Raw genomic sequence first — 27,099 nt, 5'->3', positions numbered from 1 at the left:
GTTCAGGGAGGTAGGGAAGGAAAGAAAGCTGTTGGTAGACAATACAGCATCCTAGACTTCAATAATAGAGACATAGAGTACAAAAGCAAGGAAGTTACGTTAAACTTGTATCGAACACTGGTTTGTCCTCAACTGACGTATTGTGTCCAATTCTAGGTGCCACACTTTAGGAAAGATGTTAGGGCATTAGAGGGAATGCAGAGAAGATTCATGAGAATGGCTCCAAATATGAGGAACTTCAGTTACGTGAATAGATTGAAGAAGTTGTTAATCTCGTTGTAAAGGAGTCTTTGGGGAAGGTGGACAATCAGGTGGTAGAACTTTACATTAAGTTTGAAAGTGATGTAGTTCAATCCCAAACTAGGGTCTTAAATCTAAACAAAGGAAAATACAAAGGTATGAGGGCCAAGTTGGCTGTGGTAGATTGGGAAACTACATTAAAAGGTATGACGCTAGGCAAGCAATTGAAAGAATAAATACACTGTTTACAACAAATTTACATTCCTTTGAGGCTCAAAAACCAAACATGAAAAATGATCCAACCACGGCTAACAAGAGAAGTTGAAGATTGTATTCTATCAAAGGAAGAGGTTTATAAGGTTGCCATAAAAGTAGTAAGGCTGAGGATTGAGAACATTTTAGAATTGAGCAAAGGAGGACCAAGAAACTGATAAAGGGAAAATAGAATACGGAAGTGAATTAGTGACAGACCTAAAAAGTGGATTGTAAAAGCTTCGATGTGTGTGAAAAGGAAAAGATTAGCAAAGACAAATGTGGGCCCATTACAGCAGAGGCAGAATAATTTATAATGGGAAGCAAGGAAATGGCAGAGAAAATAAACAAATGCTTTGTGTCGGTCTTCACGAAGGAAGATACAAAAACCTCCCAGAAATACGAGAGGGCCAAGGGACTAGCAAGAATGGGGAACTGAAAGAAATCCGTATTCGTAAAAAAAAAAGTAGTACTGGAGAAATTAATGGAACTGAAAGTTGGTAAATCTGCTGGACCTGATGGATCTACATCCCAGAGTGTTGAAAGAGGTGGCTATAGAGATAGTGGATGCACTGGAACGGTTCCTGCAGATTGGAAGGTAGCAAATTTCACCCCACTATTTAAGAAAGGAGAGAGAGAGAAAACCGGGAACTCTCGACCTGTTAGCCTGACATCAATAGTAGGGAAAATGCTACAATCTATTATAAAGGATGTGATAACTGGACACAGCAAGTGGTTAGGATTCCCGAGAGTGTGATGGAGGCAGATTCCATCTTTGCTTTCAAAAGACAATTGGATAAGCACTTGAAGATTAAAAATTGCAGGCCAACAGGGAAAGGGCCCGGGAGTGAATGAATAATTACTCTTGCAGAGAGCCAGTGTGGAAATGACAGGCCAAATGCCGCCCTCCTGCACTGTACAAGTTTGGATGATTTTTTTTTTTGTCAGATCCTGAAGTGTTAAATTCTTGAGTATTTGACTTTCGGGATGGGGCAGAGAGGCCCTGGTGGTGGGTAAACCCAGGTTGCTGCCTCAGACCTCCAAATAGATGGCAGTAAATTTGTTGGGGGGGGAATTGGCTTGTTTCGGTTCAAATGTTTCAGAGGAGTGGAGATTTGAAATAACTTTAAAATTGTAACAAAATGGCACTTGCTGTTTCAGAAATAGTGCCCATTTCTATCCTTCTGGTCATTAAAACTTTTTGCAGTCAAATTGGTGCTATTTGAGTGCTTAGATTTGGTGATGTACTCAGTAATGTAATGTTCTGATTTAGGATTGGCTGCAAGAACAGTATGAACCATGCAAAAGATGGCATTCCTCATGAGTCTCAAAGCCGCTGCAGCTACTCACACCAGTATGATAACAGAGTGTATACCTGCAAGGTGAGTACAATTTGTATGTTGACATCATTTTCCACTACAGAGTAGTTCAAATTTAGCCTCATCCATTTACTGATGGGCGGCGCAGTGGTTAGCACCGCAGTCTCACAGCTCCAGCGACCCGGGTTCAATTCTGGGTACTGCCTGTGTGGAGTTTGCAAGTTCTCCCTGTGTCTGCGTGGGTTTTCGCCGGGTGCTCCGGTTTCCTCCCACCACCAAGACTTGCAGGTTGATGGGTAAATTGGCCATTATAAATTGTCCCTAGTATAGGTAGGTGGCAGGGGAATATAGGGACAGGTGGGGATATGGTAGGAATATGGGATTAGTATAAATGGGCGGTTGATGGTCGGCACAGACTCGGTGGGCCGAAGGGCCTGTTTCAGTGCTGTATCTCTAAATAAATAAATAAAAAAGAGGGCGTGTAGAGAAAGGGTGATCATTCCACAATATCAAAACTGTGCAAGATCATATTTCATCAGTTCTGCTGGAAAATGTGTTTAAATCTTAACTTGCATTTAAAGCACCTTAAATTTGATGGCAGACCTGACTAATTTAAGGGAGGTGGCTGAAGGTGTGATTAAAGTGATGGACTTTAAGGACAGTTGTTGGAGGTGAGCAGAGAATTAGTAGGGCAGAGGGGTTTAAGGGAGAGAATTCTAGGGGATGGGGAAAGGTGACTAAAATCTATTTTTTTAATTGTACAGTAAAGTTTGTGTTTTTAATGTGATTTGTACCCTCCAGAATAAGATTTTCTGTTAATTCCTTTCCTGAATTATTACAGAACCTCTATTTTCAGAGATCCTCTGTTGATTACAGCTGAAGAGTGGCTGCATTGGCTTGCTGGGAATAGTCCTATTTTACCATCCTCATTCTTGACTGGTTGAGAGTTGGTAAAAATTTTGGAATTGCAAACTGAAGGAGCATCCAGGACTGTGAAGTCAATCATTGCCTGAATCAGTGATGGACTTGGGCTGAGTTGCTCTCAGATGATCATCTAGCCTGAAATGTCATGTCTACATAAGGTTGATATTGAAAGCCACATTGCATCTTGTAGAATGTTTTGTGGGATATAAATTTATCCACAACCTCCACTAATGTTCCCCTTTTCAACGCAACACATTTGGGTAGTCAGTAAATATTTAAAAATTCCCCTAATCACATTAATTTGCAGAGACATAAATGAGAATCTTGTTGAAAGAAAAAGCGTTAGTTGTTTTTGAAAGCCTTTAAAAGTTGGTCAAAATGAATAACTTTTGGTAGGTCTGCTGTATTCCAATTTTTAAAAAAAATAGATTTTACATCTTTCATTAACTTTCAGGATACATAAGCAAGTTTTAGAATCCAGAAGCATCAAATCTTAGATGCAGTGTTTATAATCTGTTAATCATTATTGCAATTTGAAGATGTTTAGAAACTGTACTCCTTTGCCTCCCTCTATTTCTGTGTTCACCTTATTTAAAAACCTTCTGAAAACCCAGCTTTGTGACCAAGCTTTCAGTTACTCTCCCCTGTGGTTTGGCATTCATTCTTTGTTCCCTTTTATCTATTTTAGTTTTTCTCCTCCCCCTCTCACCTCTATCAGACTTTGGACACTTTCCAGATTAAAAGCACAACATAATTATAAGCTTGTATGAGTGCAGGGCTTGTGCATAAAGCAAACATTTCTTGTACGTCAAAATTAAACCATCTATTCAATTAATGAATGCTTCAATCTTTTGCGTACTGAACACTGGTATGAACACCATGAAGCCTGGATGTGATATAAACTCATCCCATCAGCTGAGTGTGATGTAATCCTTTTTGGGTGCAGATCAGTAGTATCTTGTTATGAACATACTGATCATAGCCATCACTTAGTAGAAAATTTGCATGCTTAGAATGAGCACCAGGTTGCGCACGAGATCAGAAGACACTAATCTATGTGGTTTTATTTTTCTCCTTGTTCACTTTTCATGGTTAATTACATCCATCAAATTATTATCTTAAAAGATTAAGCTAATGTGGTTTCTATATATAATTTATAATGCTGTGCTGAAGATGAGCTTGGTGTCTTTATATCTTTTTTTTAATTTGTTCATGGGATGCGGGCATTGCTGGCTAGGCCAGCATTTATTGCCCATCCCTAATTGCCCTTGAGAAGGTGGTGGTGAGCTGCCTTCTTGAACCGCTGCAGTCCATGTGAGGTAGGTACACCCACAGTGCTGTTAGGAAGGGAGTTCTAGAATTTTGACCCAGCGATAGTGAAAGAACAGCAGTTCCAAGTCAAGATGGTGTGTGGCTTGGAGGGGAACCTGCAGGTGGTGGTGTTCCGATGCAACTGCTGTCCTTGTCCTTCTAGGTGGTAGAGGTTGTGGGTTTGGAAGGTGCTGTTGAAGGAGCCTTGGTGCGTTGATGCAGTGCATCTTGTAGATGGTACACACTGCTGACATTGTCCGTTGGTGGTGGAGGGAGTGAATATTTGTGGATGGGTTACCAGTCGAGTGGGTTTCTTTCTCTTGGATGGTGTCGAGCTTCTTGTGTGTTGTTGGAGCTGCACCCATTAAGGCAAGTGGAGAGTATTCCATCACACTCTTGTCTTGTGCCTTGTAGATGGTGGACAGGCTGTGGGGAGTCAGGAGGTGAGTTACTCACCGCAGGATTCCTAGCCTCTGACCTGCTCTTGCAGCCATGGTATTTATATGGCTACTCCAGTTCCAATTCTAGTCAACCCCCAGGATGTTGATAGTGGGGGATTCGGAGATCGTAATGCCATTGAATCTCAAGGGGAGATGGTTAGATTCTCTTTTGTTGGAGATGGTCATTGCCCAGCACTAGTGTGGCGCAAATGCTACTTATTTGTGTACAGGACATACCTGGGCAATTTTCCACATTGCTGGGTAGATGCCAGTGTTGTAGCTGTACTAGAACAGCTTGGTTGGGAGCATGACAAGTTCTGGAGCACAGGTCTTCAGTGCTATTGCTAAAATGTTGTCTGGGCCCATAGCCTTTGCAGTATCCAGTGCCTTCAGTCGTTTCTTGATATCACGCAGAGTGAATCGAATTGGCTGAAGTCTGGCATCTGTGATATTGGGGACTTCAGGAGGAGGCCAAGATGGATCATCAACTTGACTCTTCTGGCTGAAGGTTGTTGCAAATACTTAGCGTCATCCTTTGCACTGATTTTCTGGGCTCCCCCATCATTGAGGTTGGGGATATTTGTGGAACCACCTCCTCCAGTTAATTGTTTAATTGTCCACCACCATTGATGTGCAGGACTGCAGAGCTTGGATTTGATCGTTAGTTATGAGATCGCTTTGCTCTGTCTATTGCATGCTGCTTACACTGGTATGCAAGTTGTCCTGTGTTTTAGCTTCTCCAAGTTGACACCTCATTTTGAGGTATGTCTGGTGCTGCTCCTGGGATGCCCTCCTGCACTCTTCGTCTGCATAATTCACATGGCAAAGTTTAGTGTGGTGGTTTTGTTCTTTTACCAACACAATTCAAATGGACAGGCTTAGTTTTCATGCCATTTAATGTCAAAAGTAAGAAAGGAAGCTCTTTTCGCTTGTAAGGCTACATTTCCAAAGTTGGAGCAACCTTCTGTTGGTTGTTTTTTTTTGTTGGTGAGAATGGTCAGTCAGAGCTGACCTGCAAGCTGCTTGACCAGAGAGGCCATGAAAGCCAAACCTGATCTCATTTTCACCAGGATTCCATATATAGATACTTTTCAGAAAAGATCTCTTGGCAGTGATTTCAATAGCGACTCCGTTGTTTTTTTTGTCCTCTCCAATCCAGAAGCACTGAAGCAATTTTTGGCATCACAGAATGGTTCTGGTTGAGATCAATTAATGCAGCGCAGAATGGTGGTTGAATTTTGCACTCTTTATTCCAGGATCATCATGGAATGCAAATATAACCCTGGCTACTTTTGGCTACTTCAAACTATTATCTTAAATCTCTGTTCCGTTTTCGCCACTCAACTCCAACAGTAAGTGCGAGGAGCTCAGGGACTTCTTGTCACTAAGATGGAGACCATCCGATCAGCTGCCTCTGCCACTTCCCTCCCTCCCCTATTCCACCAGGCCAGATTTTCTCTAAAGTTCCCCTCTACCCGAGCCTTCAACTGGCATCATTCTCTAGTTTTTCCTCCCGTCTTCCCTTATGTCCTCTCCAGGCTCATCTTGTCTGCAATCCTTCTCCCGCTCCCCATGTTAGCCGATATTGTGAACGATTCTCTCTCCAGGTACTGTCCCACTCTCCTTCAGAACTGCCGTCATCACCCCTCTCCTCATAAGATCAACCCTTGACTCCACCGTCGTTGAACGTGATATCACCCCCTCCGAAGCTGTGCTCATCTTTTCCGAACTCCATGTTTGATTCCCTCCAATCAGGTTTCTGCCCCTGCCGCAGTACTGTAACAGCTCTTATCAAAGTCACAAATGACATTTTATTGTTCTGTGACAAAGGTAAACTATCCCTCCTCATCCTTCTCGAGTTGTCTGCACTCTTTGATATGGTTGACCACACCATCCTCCTCCAAAGCCTCTCCATTGCCGTCCAGCTGGGTGGGACTGCGTTTGCCTGGTTCCTTTTTAATCTGGCTGCAAGTAGATTGCCACTTGCGTTGGATTATTTTCCTAGCTCTGCATTGTTACCTCTAGTGTACCCCCAAGGATCGCTGCTTTGAACCCTCCTATTTCTCATCTACCTGCTGCCCATGTGCAACATTATTCGCAAACAGAGATTTAGTTTTCACATGTATGCTGACAACACCCAGCTGTACCTCACCGCCACCTCGCTTGACTCCTCCAGTGTCGCTAAATTATCAAACTGCTTATCCAACATTCAGTACTGGATGAGCAGAAATATCCTTCAGTCGAATATTGGGAAGACCAAAGCCATTGTCTTTGATTCCCGCTCCAAACTGCATTCCCTAGCTACTGACTCCATCCTAAAGGCCTGCTCCCTGACCCGAACCCGATGGGACCCAATGGCATGTCTGGTTCGGGTCGGGTCATACTTCCAGGTCCGGCATTTGGGCTCGGGTCGGGCCGGATCAGACGTGCTGTACCACCACCTCAGCTAAGTGACTTTAATGTTAGCTTACTTTTTGGATTTTGAAGGTGGTTTTGTTAGTTATTTTAAGCTTGTGCAGGTAAGGAACAAAGTGAAAAACGGAAGGTAGGTTAACTAATGGTCGGGTGTGAGGAAAAAATGGAAGGACTCAGGCCGGGTCAGGCTCGGGGTCGGGTGGGATTCTGTTGGGCTCAGGTTGGGTCTCATTTGCAGATCCGAGCAGGCCTTTATTCCATCCCTCTTCCTGGCAACAGTCTGAGACTTAACCAGATGGTTTGCGACCTTGGTATCGTATTTCCACTTCCTAACGTCACCCAACTCCGCCCACTCTTCAGCTCATCTGCTGCTGAACCCTCGTCCATTCCTTTGTTCCCTTTAGACTTGACTATACCAATGCCCACCTGTCTGACCTCCCGCATTCTACCCTCTGTAACCTAGAGGTCATCCAAAACTCTGCTGTCTGTGTTCTTACTCGCACCAAGTCCAGTTCACCCATTACCCATGTGCTCACTGACCGACATAAGGTCCCAGTTAAAGTTCAATTTTAAAATGCTTAACTTGGTTTCCAAATCCCAACATGGCCTCGCACCTGCCTATCTATGTAATCTCCTCCAACCCCACAACCCTTCAAGATAACTGCCATCATCTAATTCTGGCATCTTGAGCATCCTTTATTTTAATTGCTCTACCACTGGTGGCCTTGCCTTCAGCTGCTTGGGCCCTAAGCTATGGAATTCCCTCCCTAAATCTCTCTACCTCGCTTTCCTCCTTAAAACCTACCTCTTTGACTTAGCCTTTGGCCATCTGCCCTAATATCATCATATGTGGTTCGGTGTCTAATCTTGTTTCCTAACGCTCCTGTAAAGTGCCTTGGGATGTTTTACCATGATAAAGGTGCTATATAAATACAAGTTGTTATTGCTTACTGGTTTATCACTGCCCAGTCATATAGTCGTACAGCAAGTTCCATGTTCTTACCACCTGGTGAGCCCCACATGCTGGTCCACACCACAATAGAGTCATAGAGTCGTACAGCATAGAAACAGGCCCTTCGGCCCACTGTGTCCATGCCAACCATAATGCCTATCTATACTAATCCCACCCGCCTGCATTAATTCCATATCCCTCTATGCCTTTCTCACTCGAGTACCTGTCCAGATGCCTCTTAAATGTTGCTACTGTTCCTGCCTCCACCACCTCCTCAGGCAGCTCATTCTAGATACCCACTATTCTTTGTGTGAGAAATTTACCCCTTTGATCCCCTTTAAACCTCCTCCCTCTCACCTTAAATCCAGGCCCTCTAGTTTTAGTCACCCCTACCATGGGAAACAGACTCTGGCTATCTACCCTATCTACGCCTCTCATAATTTTATATACCTCTATCATGTCCCCTCTCAGCCTCCTTCGCTCCAGGGAAAACACAGACCCAGCCTATCCGATCTCTCTTTATAACTCGAGCCCTCCAAACCAGGCAACATCCTTGTGAATCTTTTCTGCACCCTCTCTAGCTTAATCACCTCTTCGCTGTAGTGCGGCGACCAGAACTGCACACAGTACTCCAAGTGCGGCCGAACCAATGTTATGTACAACTGTAACATGACGTCCCAACTCTTGTACTCAATGCCTCGGCCGATGAAGGCAAGCATACCATGCGCCTTCTTCACCACCCTGTCTACCTGTGTTGCCACTTTCAGAGAACTATGTACTTGCACCCCAAGGTCTCCCTGCTCATCAACACTCTCCAGGGCCCTGCCATTCACTGTATATGTCCTGCCCTGGTTTAACTTCCCAAAATGCATCACTTTGCACTTTTCTGCGTTAAATTCAGCCATTGGAGCAGCTGAAGAGAAACTGTTGCACATGCTTTTTCAATAGGCAGTACTTGGTGACAGTGCAATCACTAGGTGGCACAGTACTGGCACATGTGCAAATGCAGCCTCATTGTCTGAAACGACAGTGTCTGCGATGTCTCAGGCAGCTGCCAGTAATAAAAATGGCGCTGCTCAATTTTTCCCAAAAAAACAAATTAAACCCCCTCAATGGCTGCATTCGCAGCCTCCATCCCACCCCCAACAGCATCCTGCTCCCTCCTGCCGTCACGCTTCCCTTCACTGCTCCCTCTGGTGCCCGTCTGCTCACCGCTCACTCCTGGCCTCATTGCTTCCCCCATTTCGGCCGCTCTCTCCCCATGTCACCCCTCGGCAGCTTGTTCCCCGCTGCTTCTCCGGGTGCTGTGACGGAGCAATCGGCTGAGATGGAGAAGCAGTGAGGCTGGGAATGAGTGGCCGGGGTGGGGGGGTAAGGGGGGAGCAGCCAATCTGGGAGCGAGCGGCCAAGTGAGGGAAGAGGGGTATGTTGTGGGGGGGTTAGGGAGAAGACAGTGATTGCAGCCATTGAGGGGTGAGGCAATGCTCAGACGTCATTGCGTCTGGCGCCATTACGTGGTGACGTCAGTGCGCGTAAGCGCAGATTCATACTGGCAAGCAGGCAAATGTTCGGATACACTGATGACGTTGGCGATCGTTCTGCGCATACTCTGCATTGTCATGAAACACTTAGTTTTCAATAAGCATCCTTTGCTGTGAAATCGAGTCTGAAATCCTTGGCTGGGGTGGTAGGAGTTGTTTGAAACTGAATAAACATGTTTAAATTCTGATTTTTATTTCAGTCCTGTTATGAGCATGGAAAAGAAGTGATTGTAGTGCCCAAAACATCTGCTTCCACAGATTCACCTTGGTTGGGTCTCGCCATATACGCCTGGTCAGGGTGAGTCTCCCAATACCTTAATAACTTATCCACCAAAACATATCCATCAAAGAACATGTCAACTTGCATGAAAGCAGAAATACAACTCAATGTATCATACAAAACTTCAACATAATATTATTGTTTAATTTAATATTAATGTTTAATTGACTTAACGGGAATGCTCTATAGCAGCGGTTCCTAAACTCTGGTACGCTTACCCCGGGGTACAGGAGATTCTTCAGAGAGGGTATGTGGGTGAAACTGTGCAGAGGTGGATTCCTTTACACGTCCGCCCTGCTCATGCTCTCCCTCATGTGCACTCTCTTGGCTGGATTCTAGGTTCCAAACTAGATCATGGCGCATTCTCCAGCATCCGAAGCATGTTACCCTGTTAAAGACCCTGAATTGGATGACAAGTCTCATGTAAATCATCATCTTTGAATCGCAGCAAGAATTCAGTGATTTATTATTTCTTGTATTGTTTAATGAAATGGAACTGCAGTTATCCTGAAGGAATTGAAACATTTTGCTTTCAATTTTTTTCTTTAAAAAAGAAATGGTGAAGATAGCAATTGAATGTGCCTAATCTGGTCATGGGAACAGATCACCACGTGAGTTGCCAGTTTTTAAAACAGTGATTCTTGACAACGCAGCCGGCGGGGGACGTCATCGGACTGTGCCAATCTGTGCACATGCGCAAACGGGCTCCTGCTCTCTGCGCATGCGCTGCGTTCCAAATTGCCAGAACCGGTTGGCGCATGCGTGGATGACGTCATCACGTAAACTGCCAGGACTGATACACTGATGTCCAGTTGACGTCATCGCATAACCCGGGAAAGATAGCAAGCGGGGAGAGGGGGTGGGGTGTGGGGGGAGAAGGGGTGACGGCGTTGGTGTGGCCGCGGGCTGAGAGTGGCCAATGACTTTTGTGGCGCCGGGTGTGATCCCCAGCTCCCGCTCTGTCCGGCCATTCCCCAGACAGCCGATCTGTCCGGCCATTCCCCAGGCAGCCGATCTGTCCGGCCATTGTGTGCTGCCATGTGTATACGTTGCCTTTGTGTGATTATTTGAGCAGCACCATTTTTTGTCCTGGCAGCTGCTTGAACGCCCCTGACTGTGAGGTTTTAGTTGAACAGGCTGCATGTTTGATACAGTGGAACTTCAGTTACTGGAACTAACTGGGCCAGGTATATTCCCATCATTGTTTTTAGGTAATCAAAATACAGGTCAATAAAGCAACCACATACAACCAGGGATTTTCTGTTGTTGGTTTTTTTACATGATGCTAATACCTCTCGTGCACTTCCTTGACCAGATTCTAGACTCCAAACGCCATCACATTAATTCTCTGGCATCCACGGCATTTTGTCCACTTAGAGAGCCTTAATTGAATGACAAGTCTCATTTAAAAGTGTAACAAATTCCAAATTTGGCTAATAATTCCATGTGTGAAAGTTCATTCCTTTGTAAAGGCCTGCTACCCAACCCGCACCCGAACCCAACGACGACATGTGTCGGGTCTCTCTTCCGGCTCCGGCTTTTGGGCTCGCATCGCGTCGGGCCAGGCCAGACATGCACAGTATTATTTGGACTTGAAAGGTGGTTTAAAAAGATGAAGATTGGAGCCAAAAAGTCAGTGATTGTTTGGTCACGAGTTAAACAGAAACCCATGGAGTTGTGCCTAGACAGGTTGTGCCACACTGTACCTGTATCTGTATTGCTTAAACTAAACACAGTAATTGCCCGAAGGCTCAGAAAGTATCATTATACATTACGTAGACTCCTGCTTTACAGATTGAAATACTTGCTGCAAGTTTATCCAGTGAGCAGGTGAGATGCAGAGACCAGGAAGGTCCTGAGTGATTAATTATTATAAAATATACAGTATTTATGTAAAAAATATAAAATGATCACTGTCAGCACTCTAGTCTAGTACTGTACTGTATGTGTGTAGACTAGGGTGTGTTTATTTTAAGCAATACAGATACTGGTACAGTGTGGCCCAACCTGTCTGGGCACAACTCCATGGATTTCTGTTTAACTCGTGACCAAACAATCACTGACTTTTTGGCTCCGATCTTCATCTTTTTAAACAACCTTTCAAGTCCAATTAAAGTTTTTGTTGCTTATCTGCACAAACTGAAAAAGTGAAAAATGGATTTGGAATTGGAAGGGAGGTAAAGTGAACATTCCGGTGATGGGGTCGGGTGCAGGAAAAAATGGAGGGACTTGGGCCAGGTCAGGCTCGGTCCAATGTGGTTCTGTTGGGTTCGGGTCGGGTTTTTTTTCCTGAGCTGAGCAGGCCTTTATTCCTTTGACCAGTAACCAATATTATTCAATGTCTGATTCCATGTTTCAACGCAGTTTGATTACCAATCAATTGCCTCCCCATTCCAACCACCCCCTCCCCCACCCCAAACGAAGCATATTTGAATAAAATAAATAATACCATGTCTGACATCAAAGAGCAGGATATATTGATGCAGTCAGTAATCCAAAAACAGCAGCACATGCAGGTTCTCTACCTAAACCTTTGGCGACTAAAGTGGTTCCCAACAGCAATGCACTGCATCAAAAGCAGTAACAAGAAAAGCTCACAATTCCTCGTTGTGTCGGGAATATTCTGGTTTGTACAAGATGAGCTTTAAAGGTGGAATTCCATTTTCAAAATGCTACTTATCAGTTTTATAAACACAACAATCAACTTGCCATTGAAGTCAGTGAGATCAGTTACATTGGTAGAAATTGTCAAATTGCAGCAATAAAGCATAAAGAATGAGTTTGGTGCTTCAGTGTTCTAGAGAAAGCCTGATGACAGGTTGGTTCGAAAGAAATTGAATTTAAAAGTGTGCAGTTTGCTGCTCTGCCCAGCACAATCGCTGTTTGACTTTCCCCTCCCTAACCCAGAGCACTGTGGACATTACAGCAGTCTGAAATCAACTGACTTGACAGAGAATCTCAGGAGAGGTCTCTAAAGTTCCTGGATGTACCAAAAACACAGGTAAAATTGATGTGACATCATCAGCATCATGCTCTGGGACTGCTTTTTGAATTAACCCAACCGCAGTGGAAGTTTTGAAAAGACTCAGTAAGTGTTGGCTGCCTCACGTGGGCCACGTGTACAACTCCTGACACCGAACTCATGAGTTGTTACAGCCTGCTTCCAACAGCAGATCCTGATGGGGACTGAGGATAGTTGGAGTCTAGGGGAACTGGAGGCAGATGTTTGTTGGGTGAAGATAGTTTGTGAATGTTGGAGGGCTGGGAGCTTTATTTCCGGTTGTCGACATCACTCTATAACTATATCTGCTGGGATGTAATAGTGAAAAATAGATGGCAAAAGATGAGCAGTGTTGAGAAGAACACACAAGGTATTGATGAGAAGCAAGGTAATGAAATTTGCCTTGGCAGTGCCAGTACCAGTTCACTTGCGTAAATCATGCCAACTACTGACCAAACACGTGAATCTCAGTCTGAAACGAAACTTTAATACCATTCACAAAGCAGGACCTGTATCAGAGACATAAATACGACAAAAAGTATATTGAAATGGGACTCACCTGGACTGGAGCCACTGAGTACTCTCAACTGCAGGGTGTGTTATGTAGAAAACACCTGTTGAATAACAGCCTAAACAATCTCTTCTACACAGAGACTTGGAAACAAAACGTGAACAGCTTAAGGACAAACCACCAAAATTTTTCAAGCGGACATGGGCATAGCTAATGGTGAGCGAGACAGTTTTACACTTATCTGCTTCTGATGACAATGTTAAAACTCTTGAAGCCTCATACTTCGTGAGTTAGAGTTGTGAAATCAGGATGCCATAGCCAAGGATCTAATGCTACCTGTTGTTGCAGACATCGTACGCAATATGTTTGGATGGAAGGCCTTTTTAAAAAAAAAAAAAAATTCAGTTAGTGCCATTATCAAACAGCACTGTCTCATGTCGAATTAATGACATGGCCAATGGTGTCCTAACTCAATTAGTGAACTCTGTCATTAACAGCCAGTACTTTACTCTGCACCTGGATGAATCCAAGGCGTAGCAGACTTAGCTCACCTGGTATGCGTGAGGTAGATTTACGAAGGTGCAATACGGGAGGACATTTTGTTTTGCCACATGCCGCCTACCAGAACAACAGCTGGGGAGATTTTCTGGTTGTTTGACAGCTTCATAAATCAACATGATATCATCTGGTCAAAATGTATTGGCATTTGTACTAATGGAGCAAAGCCAGTGACTGGTAGGAGCAGTAGTGCAGTCATGCATATCATAACAGTCATTCCTAATGCGATGTGGGTGCAATGCAGTATGAATAGGGACGCACATGCTGCCAAAAGCATATCCACCAACCTGAAGGAGGTCCTGGCAACGCTGTGAAGACAGAAAACTTTGTAAAAGTTCCACCCTTGAGTTCCACAATGTTTTCTGCTCGATGTAGTGAGATGGGAAGTGAGCATGTCACTCCATTGCTCCACATGGAGTTTCAATAGCTGTCACCTGGCAAGGTTTTGGTATATTTCTTTGAACTCCATTCTGAGGTTGTTATTCTTTACAGACCACCCCTTCCCACTCACAGTCTGCGTAACACAGCCTGGCTCTCTCAGCTGGGCTACTTATCAGATATATTCTCTCATCTGAATGAGCTACATCTAAGACTTCAAGGGCTGAGTGCAACCATCTTCAATGTCCAGCACAAGATTGAGCCAGTGATTTAAAAAAAAAAGCTTGAATTCTGAGCTCGCTTTGTGGAGGAAAGCAACACTGAAATTTTCCAGAATATGCATGAATTCCTGACAACAAATGAACTGCCATTGCAGGACAGTGTTAAAGGTGACATCAAGCAACATTTCACTGAACTGGCAACTCCATGGGAAATGCAAACAGTTGGGTCTGCGAACATTTTATGGATTTTTCTGCAGTACCCATGCCACAAGACTTGACAGTAAAAGAACAAGAGAACTTCCTGGACATCTCAACTGATGGCAGATTCAAGATGGAGTTCCAACAAAAGCAGTTAGATGGGTGTTGGGTCCAAATGTGAGCAGAGTTCCCTGAATTGTCAGACAAGACTATCAGGGTTTCAATGCAGTTTGCTACAACTTATGGAGGAGAAATTGGTTTTTCATCACTTACTGGAATGAAATCAAAGTATCGTCAGCGAATTTGCATCGATAATAACTTACAACTCAAAACTGTCACCTATCACCCAAGCACGTGCCAATTCTCGAAGAAACAACCTCATCTGTCACATTAATGGCAAACAGTTTTATGAAGCCATTGTTTAAGTTGTATATGTGTATTATAATTTTTATATTTTCTATCATGCTTGTGTATTAAAGGGGTTAAAATATTAAATGTGTACGCTGCTGGGGTTACGCTAGATCTGGAAGCGGGTACACAACCAGTAAAGTTAGGAATTACTCTACAGGAAGAGTAAAATAGTGTACACGATATTTTTTTAACCGCTGAATCTATTGAATTAGTTGAAAAGCTTGTGATATCTTACAGGTATGTGATTGAGTGCCCAAACTGTGGAATCATTTATCGTAGTCGACAGTATTGGTTTGGAAACCAGGATCCAGTGGACACTGTAGTCAGAACAGAAATTGAACACGTTTGGCTTGGAGTGAGTAATGCAAATTAAACCTCTCCTGTAAATATCATGTGATTACAGCCCTTTGTTATCCAGACTTTATTAGCAGGGCAAGAGCAGTAAAAGGGGAGTAGATTGCCTGCCCATGCTTTTTGTTTGGAAATGATTTGTTTCTGTATCTTAAATAGGAACTTAGAAACGTAACACTGTAGTGCTATTCAATGCACAGTTTGTTTTCCTGCTTGTGTGTATCAGTTTTTGGGAGCTTCCACTTTCATTTCAAAGAAAGATGTTGAGTGACTTGGTTGTTAAGTCAATAAGTAGCTGACCTTCACAGGCAAGGAAGGTCAGAGTTGATGAAAGCAAAATACTGCAGATGCTGGAAATCTGAAATAAAAACAAGAAATGCAGGAAATACTCAGCGGGTCTAGCATCACTGGTCTCTGCTGAGTTAACTGATCTCAAGTCAGAACAGCATTACGTTGATGACCTTTCTCTACAGATGCTGCCAGTGCTGAATATTCCAGCATTTTTTGTTTTTATTTCAGATTTCCTGCATTTGCAGTATTTTGTTTTTATGTTAAGAGTGCTGTAACTGGCATCAGCATCCAAGCCTAAATGTGGGGGGGGGTTGCAGGCAGTTGGCCTGTGTTCCTGCTTCTAATCCATATCCCTACTGGAAGTGTGTGTGTTACATGTCGGGTGAGGTCAGAATTGGGTTTGAATTACGTAGAACGTATAGCACAGAAACAGGCATTTGGCTTAATTGGTCCATGCTGGTATTTATGCTCCACCCCTCTCTCCTAACTCCATCAGCATATATTTCTATTCCATTCTCCTTTTGTGTTTTTCGAGTTCCCTCTTAAATACATCGAAGCTGTTTGCCTTGACTCCATGTAGTAGCAAGTATCACATTCTAACCACAATCTGGGTAAAGAAGTTTCTCCTGAATTCCCTTTTGGATTTATTAATGTCTGTCTTATATTGATGGCTCGAAGTTATGCTCTTGCCTGCAGGTGGAAACATCTCTTCTTTGTAAGACTCTTAAAACAGGGGTTCTCACTTCTCTCAAGTTCCTGGTCCCCGACTATCAATGACCCGAAACAAACTCTGGATCCAGTTTCCACTTTATGTGGAAAACCTTTATTAACCCACTAAACAATAGTCTAGATTACAGCACCGGTTGCTCAGTTAGACTGTACAGGAGCTTGTTCCCGGGGTGATCAATCCGCTGAATGAATTCTTCACATCTTCCTGTGACTGACTAAGTCACACTTCCCTGGCTGCAGCAACAATGTCCTTGTGAGCTGTGGCTTTCTACCCCTTTCTGACCCTGGCCCCTTGACAGATAAGGTAATTCCTTGAATTGGGTCATCCGATTGGGTTTCAATCCCACCACAGCTCTGCATGACCACCTACATGTCATATCCTGCTGTCTGCAGTGGGGGGGTCTTAGGGGCATAGCAGCAATGGATGTGATATCTGCATCTTGAATAAGGTCATTGTCTGACACTTGTTGTCGACACATTGCCTGATGTTGTAATAGTCTGGGGCTGCCACCTTCGTGCATGTTTTGATGTGTGTGTGTCCTTGTTCAGTTAAACTGTCTTTATTTTAAAACAAAAATTACAATATGAGCCCCAGCGATGTGTCTTTGGTCAGAATTCTTCTCCCTTTGTCCTGATGTCCTCCAAGTTCCATGTTCTTACCACCTGGTGAGCCCCACATGCTGGTCCACACGACAATAGAGTCATAGAGTCGTACAGCATAGAAACAGGCCCTTCGGCCCACCGCGTCCATGCCAACCATAATGCCTATCTATACCAATCCCACCTGCCTGCATTAATTCCATATCCCTCTATGCCTTTCTCACTCAAGTACCTGTCCAGATGCCTCTTAAATGTTGCTACTGTTCCTGCCTCCACCACCTCAGGCAGCTCATTCCAGATACCCACTATTCTTTGTGTGAGAAATTTACCCCTTTGATTCCCTTTAAACTCCTCCCTCTCACCTTAAATCTATGCCCTCTAGTTTTAGTCACCCCTACCATGGGAAACAGACTCTGGCTATCTACTCTATCTATGCCTCTCATAATTTTATATACCTCGATCATGTCCCCTCTCAGCCTCCTTCGCTCCAGGGAAAACACAGACCCAGCCTATCCGATCTCTCTTTATAACTCAAGCCCTCCAAACCAGGCAACATCCTTGTGAATCTTTTCTGCACCCTCTCTAGCCTAATCACATCTTTCCTGTAGTGCGGCGACCAGAACTGCACACACTATTCCAAATGCGGCCTACCCAACGTTATGTACAACTGTGACATGACGTCCTAACTCCTGTACTCAATGCCTCGGCCGATGAAGGCAAGCATGCCATACGCCTTCTTCACCACCCTGTCTACCTGTGTTGCCGCTTTCAGGGAACTCTGTACTTGCACCCCAAGGTCTCTCTGCTCAACAACACTCTCCAGGGCCCTGCCATTCACTGTATATGTCCTGCCCTGGTTTAACTTCCCAAAATGCATCACTTCACACTTGTTTGCATTAAATTCCATTTGCCAATCCCTTGCCCACTTTCCCAGTTGATCTATATCCTGTTGTAACCTTAGACAACCTTCTTCACTGTCCACTATACTACCACTTTTGGTGTCTTCTGCACAATTGCTAATCATGCCCCCTACATTCACATCCAAGTCATTAATATATATGACCAACAACAGAGGGTCCAGCACCGATCCCTGCGGCACACCACTGGTCACCAGCCTCCAATCTGAAAAACAACCCTCCACTACCACCCTCTGCCTCCTATCACCAAGCCAATGTTGTAACCAATTGGCTAGCTCACCCTGGATCCCAAGTGTTCGAACCTTCTGGACCAGCATACCATGTGGGGCCTTGTCAAAGGCCTTGCTAAAGTCCACGTAGACAATGTCCATCGCCCTGCCCTCGTCAACCCTCTTGGTCACCTCCTCGAAAAACTCAATCAAATTCGTGAGACATGATTTCCCACGCACAAAGCCATGCTGACTATCCCTATCAGACCTTGCCTTTCCAAATGCATATAAATCCTGTCTCTCAGAATCCCTTCCAAAAGACTTGCAGGTTGGTAGGTAAATTGGCCATTATAAATTGCCCCTAGTATAGATAGGTGGTAGGGAAATATAGGGACAGGTGGGGATGTGATAGGAATGTGGGATTAGTGTCGGATTAGTATAAATGGGTGGTTGATGGTCGGCACAGACTCGGTGGGCCGAAGGGCCTATTTCAGTGCTGTATCTCTAAACTAAACTAAACTTTCCCACCACTGATGTAAGGCTCACCGGCCTGTAGTTCCCTGGCTTATCCCTGCTGCCCTTCTTAAATAAAGGCACAACACTAGCTATCCTCCAGTCTTCTGGTACCTCACCCATGGCTAACGATGATACGCAAATCTCTGCCAAGGCCCCAGTAATCTCCTTCCTTGCTTCCCATAGCATCTTAGGATACACCTGGTCAGGCCCTGGGGATTTATCCACCTTAATGCGCTTCAAAACCTCCAACACCACCTCCTTTTGTAATGTTGATGTGCTCCAGGATATCACTGTTCCCTCCCTTGAACTCACTAGCTTCCATGACCTTCTCCACGGTAAATACGGACGAGAAGTAATCATTTAAGACCTCGCCCATATCTCGTGGCTCCACACATGGATTACCACACTGATCCTTAAGGGGACCTACTCTCTCCCCAGCTACCCTTTTACTCTTCTTATACTTACAAAGGAAAATCGTAAAAGATTCTATCTTATCTGCCAGGGAAATCTCATGGCCCCTTTTCGCCCACCTAATTTCCTCCTTAAGTGTAGTCCTACATCCCTTATATACCTCGAGGGACTTGCTTGATCCCAGCTGCCTATACCTGACATATGCCTCCTTCTTTGTCCTGACCAGACCCTCAATATCCCTCGTCAACCAAGGTTCCCTAAACTTGCCAGCCTTGCCCTTCCATCTAACAGGAACATGCCGGCCCTGAACTCTTCCTATCTCACTTTTAAAAGCCTCCCATTTGCCAAACGTACCTTTACCTGTAAACAGCCTCTCCCTTACAACCCTGGAGGTCCTGCTTTTTAACCTTCTGCCTAACTCCCTATATTCACTTTGCAGGACCTCATCTCTCTTCCTGCCTATGTCGTTAGTACCAATATGGACCACGACCTCTGGCTGCTCACCCTCCCCTTTCAGAATGTCCTGCAGCCGCTCCGAGACATCCTTGACCCTAGCACCAGGGAGGTAACATATACTATCCTGGTAACAAGAGGTTGCATTTCTGTTTATAAGTAAAATGTAAGAGATATTAAAAATGCCTTGCAGCATAACAGAAATACAAGAGATATCCAAATGCCTTACATCTAGCCTAGCAAACGTTTCCTATTCTTAAAGACCTCTATCGGGTCACCTCTCCGGTTTCTCTTTTCTAGAAGAAAGAGTCCCAGCCTGTTCAGCCTTTTTTTGATGTGTACGATCTCTCAATTCTGGTATCCTCCTCACACTTCTCCAATACCTCTATATCCTATGTATGATACGGAGACCGGAACTGTGCACATTAGTCCCAAGTGTAATCCAACAGGGGTTCTATACCATTTTAACATAACGTCTCTGCTTTTCAATTCTGTCCCTCTTGAAATGAAGTCCAGTGTTTTTTTTTAATGACCTTATTAATCTGCATTGCTACTTTTAATGATTTAGTTATCTGTATCCCAAGATCCCCCGATCCTCTACTGTATTTGGGCTCTTATTTTTCAAGGAGTATTTGGTCTCCTTATTCCTCGTACCAAAATTTGACATCTAATAGTATATTGAAATTTATTTGGCAATTATGCCCATTTCTGCATACATTAATATCTTGCTGTATTATGTCAGAATCCTCCTTGGTATGAACCCCACCACCCCCACACAGCCCCCTTACATTTGGTGTCATCTGCAAATGGTGAAATTGTACTTGCGATTCCCGAGACCAAATCATTTATGTAATTGATGAAAAACAGTGGTTCCAGCACCGACGCTTACGGAACACCACTACCTTTTCCCAGTAACTACTTTTAACTCCTCCTCTCTTTCTGATGTACTCAGGATCACATAACTTGTTGATACACACTCTAGGCTTATGTGTGTAGCATGACTACTTAGCTAAAGTGCTGGAGCAACAAGCTTTTATTGAACCTACTGGAGCCAAGTGTCAACACCTTCAGATGAGGGGACGTAATTGAGCAAAGGGAGAGTAAAAAAAACTGGTACTTCAATTTCAGTTTGTTTGAAAGGAAAACACAAAGCAGTAATGTGAGAATGTCATCAAAGCTGTCTGTTCCATTTCGTGTAAAGAGTTAACTTTGTATAGTTTTCCCCTGGTTATTGGGTAGCCTGAGAATAGTGATTGCTTCAGGCTCAGTTAGTATCTGATGATCCTGTAGTTATAGAAGTGATTTAGCAGGAAATCCTCAAAACCCCTTCACTTCTAATGTAATAGCTGGAGTCGAGGTGTCAGAGCTGTATTGAGACCTTTTATGTTTGCATCAGTGCATCTCATCCTGTTTTCAGAAACTAAATTTAAACACAAAAAAAATACATACTAGGCGTCAACTCCTCGATGTATGGTTGCTTGGGGTCTTTGGTACCTTGCTTGTCGGGGCAGTCTTCATTTGAGCGAGGTATTTGTGATGGTGGGCACCTTAACCTGGCCTCTTGTGATGTCTCGAATTGTGGTCTTCTAGTAGGGATTTCTGGAGCAGGAACCCTGGCTATTGCTGCTTTTTGCTGTCCCTAACCCAGAAGTGCTGATCCCCATTGTCTGGCCCCTCCTGCTACCCGGTTAACTCTGCGCGGATCCCTGGGGATCGAACCTGGTACCTAGTTTGTGTGGCTTGATAGTCGCCATCTCAATGAGGAGGTATTTTATTGCAACTTTTAAAATTTGTATTTGAGCTCCAGAATAAACAGAGGACAAGAAATGGGTGCCTGACAATGAGACGTCCACTGACCAACATACCACGTGTTGGCAGAGTGACGAGGTTAAGTTGCCCGCCATGTCATACATACTACATTTCAAACAGTGTTGGAACCAAAGTAGTCTCTTATTCTCTCCCTTGTCCCTAAAATAAATTTGTGATGTGAATGATATTTGACTTGTGGAAATCATTTAAAATGAGGAATTCCAGAATTGCAGAACACAACACCTGGAAGTAATACTGTTTCTTGCTGTGGTATTGAGTGATAAATGAACAGATGCTTATTGCCTTAAATACTGAGCTGAATCTCCAGCCTGTTGTGTTTGAGTGGTTTGAAATGATTTTATTTATAAAAAGCAGGATTGCTTTTTTAAATGTAACGATCATTCATTTCATCACTTATCCTTGAATTTCTCTGCACTGCACACTGTCCTGTGGGTGATCAGGATGAGTAACCTGCTTTTAAGCCTGTACCCTGAAATGAACTGCTAAGGGTTTAGAGATTAAGAGCAGTCTAGATGATTGGTTCCAACTTTACTCCTTTTTTTGGAGTTTGGAGGGGAGACACTGCTGCTGGCATCGTCCTGAAGTACCACAGCTGATTTTGTTAACTGGTGGGGGATTGCAAGCATTAATCTGTCCTGTCATGTTAGTAATTTTTTAATAAATAAATACCAGTAGAGTGACACTTCTCTCTTTCTCAGACTGATGGATTTCTAAAGGACAATAACAATGCTGCACAACGATTGCTGGATGGCGTGAATTTCATGGCGCAGTCAGTTTCAGAATTTGGTGCAAAACCAACCAAAGCTGTGACAGCCTGGCTCACGGACCGGATTGCACCAGCCTATTGGAAACCAAACTCGCAGATTATTGTAAGTGCCAAGTCATCTCTCGGGATTTACTTCTACAGCTGTACCCTCCCCTTGTACTGCACAAAGTTCCTGGCATGTGGACAGGTGAACCAGTTGTACACTTTTACCAAGAGCACTCTCTTGCTGACCTGGAAGACCAACCTGAACGACAAAGGTTGACTTGCTGCCTTTTGTTCTACCCCTGGGGTGTCGAGCCTTTTCACGTTGGGGACCACATTACAATTTTTATCTCACATACAGAGTGAGAAAAGTTTGGAAAGATAAAGGCATTAAAAATTTGTCTTACTACTAATCAAAACAAGAACAAATGTACATTTTTGTGAAGAAGCTTTTAAATGAGGAGGCTAATTAATTGACTTAGTCAAGATAAAGTATGTTGGACACTGATTTAGTGAGATGCCTAGCATTTTTTTTTTTTTGCTTGCACAAGTAGTCGATGTTTTCCAACACACTTGATGTAGCAATGTGCAGTATTCTGGATAGATGTCATTCTGTCGGGAGTGATCTTGATATCCCTCCTTCAACCCCCGTCTCATCCTCGGACTCTGGCCCCCGCCCCCTTTCTCGGTCCACCCTCTTTTTTTTTTTTCTCTCTCTCTCTGTTCTCTCTCGGCCTCTGTCGCTCTCTCTCTCGGCCTCTGTTACCTCCAGCCACAGACCCCTGGCGAGGATGAGTAACGGCAGGGTACAGCTTACATCCATGGGCCGAATGGTTACATTTGGCACACCAGATCCTGGCCGATGGGCCATATGCTGGATAGCCCTGTTCTACCCCTGCAAGGGACATATCATGGGTCTGGATTGCATCTCCCTAAAGGTCCTGTTCTCATCAGAATTGCCATTTGAAGAATGTCAGATGAATATGACCATGTCTTGACAAGGAATATACTTCAATAACGTGACATGTGGAGAGTGATCAGTGTGCTAACTAGTGCCTCTTGCTCTTCTGTTCCTGGGCTTTTAAAACGCGCGTTTTATGTTGGCTTTTCACTACAACCGAGTTTCGCTCCAGCGAAGTCATGATTTTGAGTGCTGCTCATGCCTTTTTACCCTGATCAGGATATCCCTGGATGGATAGTGGATTGCAGGTACTTTCTGATAGGGAATGAGGGTAAATCGGGAGATGCCAGCTTCCTTGCAATGCTAATCGTGAGTGGGACCAACTATTAAGATTTTCATCTTGTTTAAGAAAAGTTCTGGTACAGGAACATTTTATGTTGGGGTTGGTGATTGGGACACTACAGCTGGGTTAGGAATCCTGCTCTGTAACAAAGGAATGTGCACATTTGGATGTTGAGATAAGGACAGGATTGGCTGATGCACTCCATGGTCAGTTGAATACCTAGCAATCTACATATGTTAAGACAGACAGAAAAAGACCATCTGGTTCTTTGAGTGTGTCCTGTTCAGCCACGTTGCAGCTGAACAATATACTCTTAATACCCTCCCCAGCCACAGGCAGCGATGGAATCTCGTATCGGGCAAAAGATTAGATTTTACAAAAAAAAAATCAGGCCAATGCAGAGAAAGAGAAATCTGGGAAATACTGCTCCCTCCCCTAACGCAGGTCTGAAACTAATTCCAGGAGATAACTCTGACCACAAGCTGTATTGCCAAACATGTCATCTACCTTTTGTATTTAGCATCATCAGCCTCCACCAGGAATCTGTCCCTTTTTTAAATGTTTGCAGTAAATCTGCATCCACCACATGAGCCGGCAACCTATTCCGAAGATCACTAATCCTCTGGGATGAGCAAAACATCCTGGCATCTAATGCAATAATCTTTCTCCAGTGACAAATATGCAATGATAAATGGAGTGACTCTGGCTGTGAATGGAGGTGCACTGCTTCATGAGCTAGTTTATTGATACTAAATCTGTGCTTACGCAGCTTGTGTGCTGGTCCCCTCCTTTTCACAAACTTATCTAATTCAAATAATCTTTCCAAATGTACAACATGTAGTGCCTTCATTATTTAAATACTTCAGTCAAGTTTCCCTGAAGTGTTGGCTTCTGTAGAACAATCCCAACTTCTCCAGTCTCTGCACATCATAAAGTTCCTCATTCCTAGAATCATCTATGCCCTCTCTAAGGTATTGACATCCTTCCTAAAGCACAGTGCTCAGAATTGAACACAGTGCTCCACTGGAGGCCCAAGCAGTACTTTATAAAGATTTAACAGAACTACTTTGCTTTTGTACGCTATGCTTCTATTTATAAAACCAAGAATCCTGTATGTTTTTCAAAGTGTAACGGAATTAGACAGTTATATGAAAAGGAAGACTGTGCAGGGTTACGGGGAGAAGGCTGGGGAATGGAACTGAGGGAACTGTGCTTTCAGAGAGGTAGTGTGGACCCAACAGGCCGAATGGCCTCCTGCACTTCAACGATTCTGGCAGAAGCTCATTTTCGCTTTATTCGGGTACTCACCCAGCAGATGGCCGAATTAATGTTGGTAAACCAGTGGCAGGCCAGAGGTGGGGACCTGGCAGTCAAGGCCGATTTAAGTTCTTTGCCATTTTTACATATTTAATTCTCTTGAAATCCAGTACCGGCATTGTTTTTATTTTCTTTTTGATGTCTTTTCTCCGACTGATGAGGTTGAATGTAAGTAATAATACTGTGGTCATTGTTGTCCAAGTGTTTTCCACTGAGCTTTGATACCTTGGCCCCAATATTTACACACATGATGGTGGGGGGGGGGGGGGTGGTTGGCGGAGGGTGGTTGTGTGCATACGCAGTGCTGTGAGGAGTGAGTGGGTTTGGGAGGGCACTGGAGAGGGAGCCTGGAAATCCCTGGGATGCAAGGGTTGTGCCAAATTTAACGGCAGGAGCTCATTTTCACTTTTTATTCGGGTTCTCGCCCAGCAGCAGGCCACAGGTGGGGACCTGGCAGTCATTAGCCCGGCAGTTGGGAGGGAGGGAAATATCAGGGGTTGCGGGGGGTGTGGTTGGCCACTGGTGGGGCAGGCGGAGATCAGAGGCTGGAGGGAGGGGAGGGCTGTCGTTGATTGCAACAGCAAGGAGAGGCTGTAATCGGCCAAAGGTTCACTTGAGCTGAGGGGAGCACTTTTGCTTTTCCTGGTCCACAAGCAGTGCTATAAAAAAACACTAACCTTAATCTGACTGCTCCTATCTCCATTTCACTACTGGGTTTCCTGAGCCCTGGAAAACCCGGCCAGCAACTGTTAAATTTAAATCGAGCACCGGCTGCAGTATGGGAGCCTGATTTAAATATTGTAATGAGCTGTCCTGACTCTCGAGTGGGACACAAACGCTGTGCAAACCACTGCCGTAAAAGTGGCAACAGGCTCTTACGCAGTGGGTTGGGGGTGTTTTCCCTGATCTAAACCCCCCAAACCCCTCTTGCCTGTCTGTAGGAGGAGCTGGTCGGCAGGTCATATCGACTCTCATCCGGGTCATTACTAGAGACTAAATGTGAAGTATCTGCTTACTGCTAGTTATTTCATTAACATACTGATTTAAAATAGTCATTGTTATTGGACTCCTCTAACAACTGATAGGTTCACAATGCTGTTTTATCTCCACTGTATCTTTCGCCCAAAACTTTAAATCTTTGTCCCCTAGTCCTTGTATGACCAGCTAATGGGAATAGCTTTTCTTTGTCTACCTTATCTAAACCTGTCATAATCTTGTACACTAAAGTAAAAGCAAAATACTGCAGATGTTGGAAATCTGAAATAAAAGCAAGAAATGTTGGAAATACTCAGCAGGTCTGGCAGCATCTGTGGAGAGAGAAGCAGAGTTAACATTTCAGGTTCAGTGCTTCTCTCTCCACAGATGCTGCCAGACCTGCTGAGTATTTCCAGCATTTCTTGTTTTTATAATCTTGTACACCTCTGTCAAATCTCTCTTCAATCTGCTTTGCTCCAAGGAGAACCACCCCACTTCTCCAACCAAACCTTGTAGCTAAATTCTCTCATCCCTGAAATAATTCATCTCCCCTGTACCCTCTCAAGGACCCTCACATCCTTCCAAAAGTATGGCAACCAGAACTGGATGCAATACACTACATCTGGCCTAACAGAGCTTTATAAAGGTTCAGCGTAACTTTCTTGCTTCTGTGCTCATGCCGTTATTTATGAATTCCAGCATCCCATATGCTTTGCTAACCACTCTCTTAATATGTCCTGCCATCTTCAAAGATCTTTGCACATGGATTTCAAGGTCCTTCTGACCCTGCACACTCTTGAGGACTGTGATATTAAGTCTATATTGCTTCATGCTATCCTTTCTGCCAAAATGCATCACTTTACATTTTTTTGTATTCAATTCCATCTGCCACCTGTCTATCCATTCTGCTAGTCTTTCTATGTTCTGTTGCAGTCGATTTGTATCATCCTCACAGTTTGCCACATCTTCAAGTTTGGTATCATTGACAAATTGTGAAATTTCACCCTCTTCTAATATCCAAGTCATTTATATATATATATATCAAGAAAAGCAGTGGTCCGAGCACTGACCCTTGGGGTACAGCATTATCTACCATCCTCCAATCTGAAACCAACCATTTACTGTGATTTACTGTTTTCTGTTCTTAAGCCAATTTTTTATCCAAGCTGACACTGACCCTCCTATTCCATGAGCTTCAATTTTGTTAACCACCCTTTTATGCTGTACTTTCTTAAAATTCAGCATCCATTGCCTTCCCTTCATTAACCTTATCTGTACTTCATCAAAAAATTCAATCAGATTAGTCAAACACGATCTGCCTTTTACAAACCCGTGCTGGATCTCAATTAACTCAAACCTCTCCAAGTGCCTGTTGATTTTTTTCTTTTCCCCGCCCCCTGCTTATTGTTTCTAAAACCTTATTAACCAATGATGTTAACCAGGAATGGCCTTATACCCTTTCTTGAATAAGGGTGTCACATTTGCCACTCTCCAAACCTCTGGCATCTCCCCTGTATTTCGGGAAGATTATAAGAACATAAGAAGTACGAGCAGGA

At 43.9% G+C, this 27,099-nt stretch overlaps 1 protein-coding gene across 1 annotated transcript in view; it reads left to right on the top strand.

The window, feature by feature from the left end:
* Window positions 1-27,099, top strand: part of zfyve1 (zinc finger, FYVE domain containing 1) — a 94,273-nt gene that overhangs the window by 45,887 nt on the left and 21,287 nt on the right. Inside the window, exons 5-8 of the mRNA XM_068039793.1 lie at window positions 1,766-1,874; window positions 9,595-9,692; window positions 15,190-15,307; window positions 21,958-22,128. Of these exons, the coding sequence (XP_067895894.1) occupies window positions 1,766-1,874; window positions 9,595-9,692; window positions 15,190-15,307; window positions 21,958-22,128 (496 nt within the window). The remainder of the gene's footprint in view (window positions 1-1,765; window positions 1,875-9,594; window positions 9,693-15,189; window positions 15,308-21,957; window positions 22,129-27,099) is intronic.

The sequence above is a fragment of the Heterodontus francisci genome, chromosome 9 (assembly GCF_036365525.1).
Source record: "Heterodontus francisci isolate sHetFra1 chromosome 9, sHetFra1.hap1, whole genome shotgun sequence".
In the NCBI taxonomy this organism is placed as follows: domain Eukaryota; kingdom Metazoa; phylum Chordata; class Chondrichthyes; order Heterodontiformes; family Heterodontidae; genus Heterodontus; species Heterodontus francisci.
The sequence above is the reverse complement of the archived record's forward strand: the minus strand, read 5'-3'. Positions and strand labels throughout refer to the sequence as shown.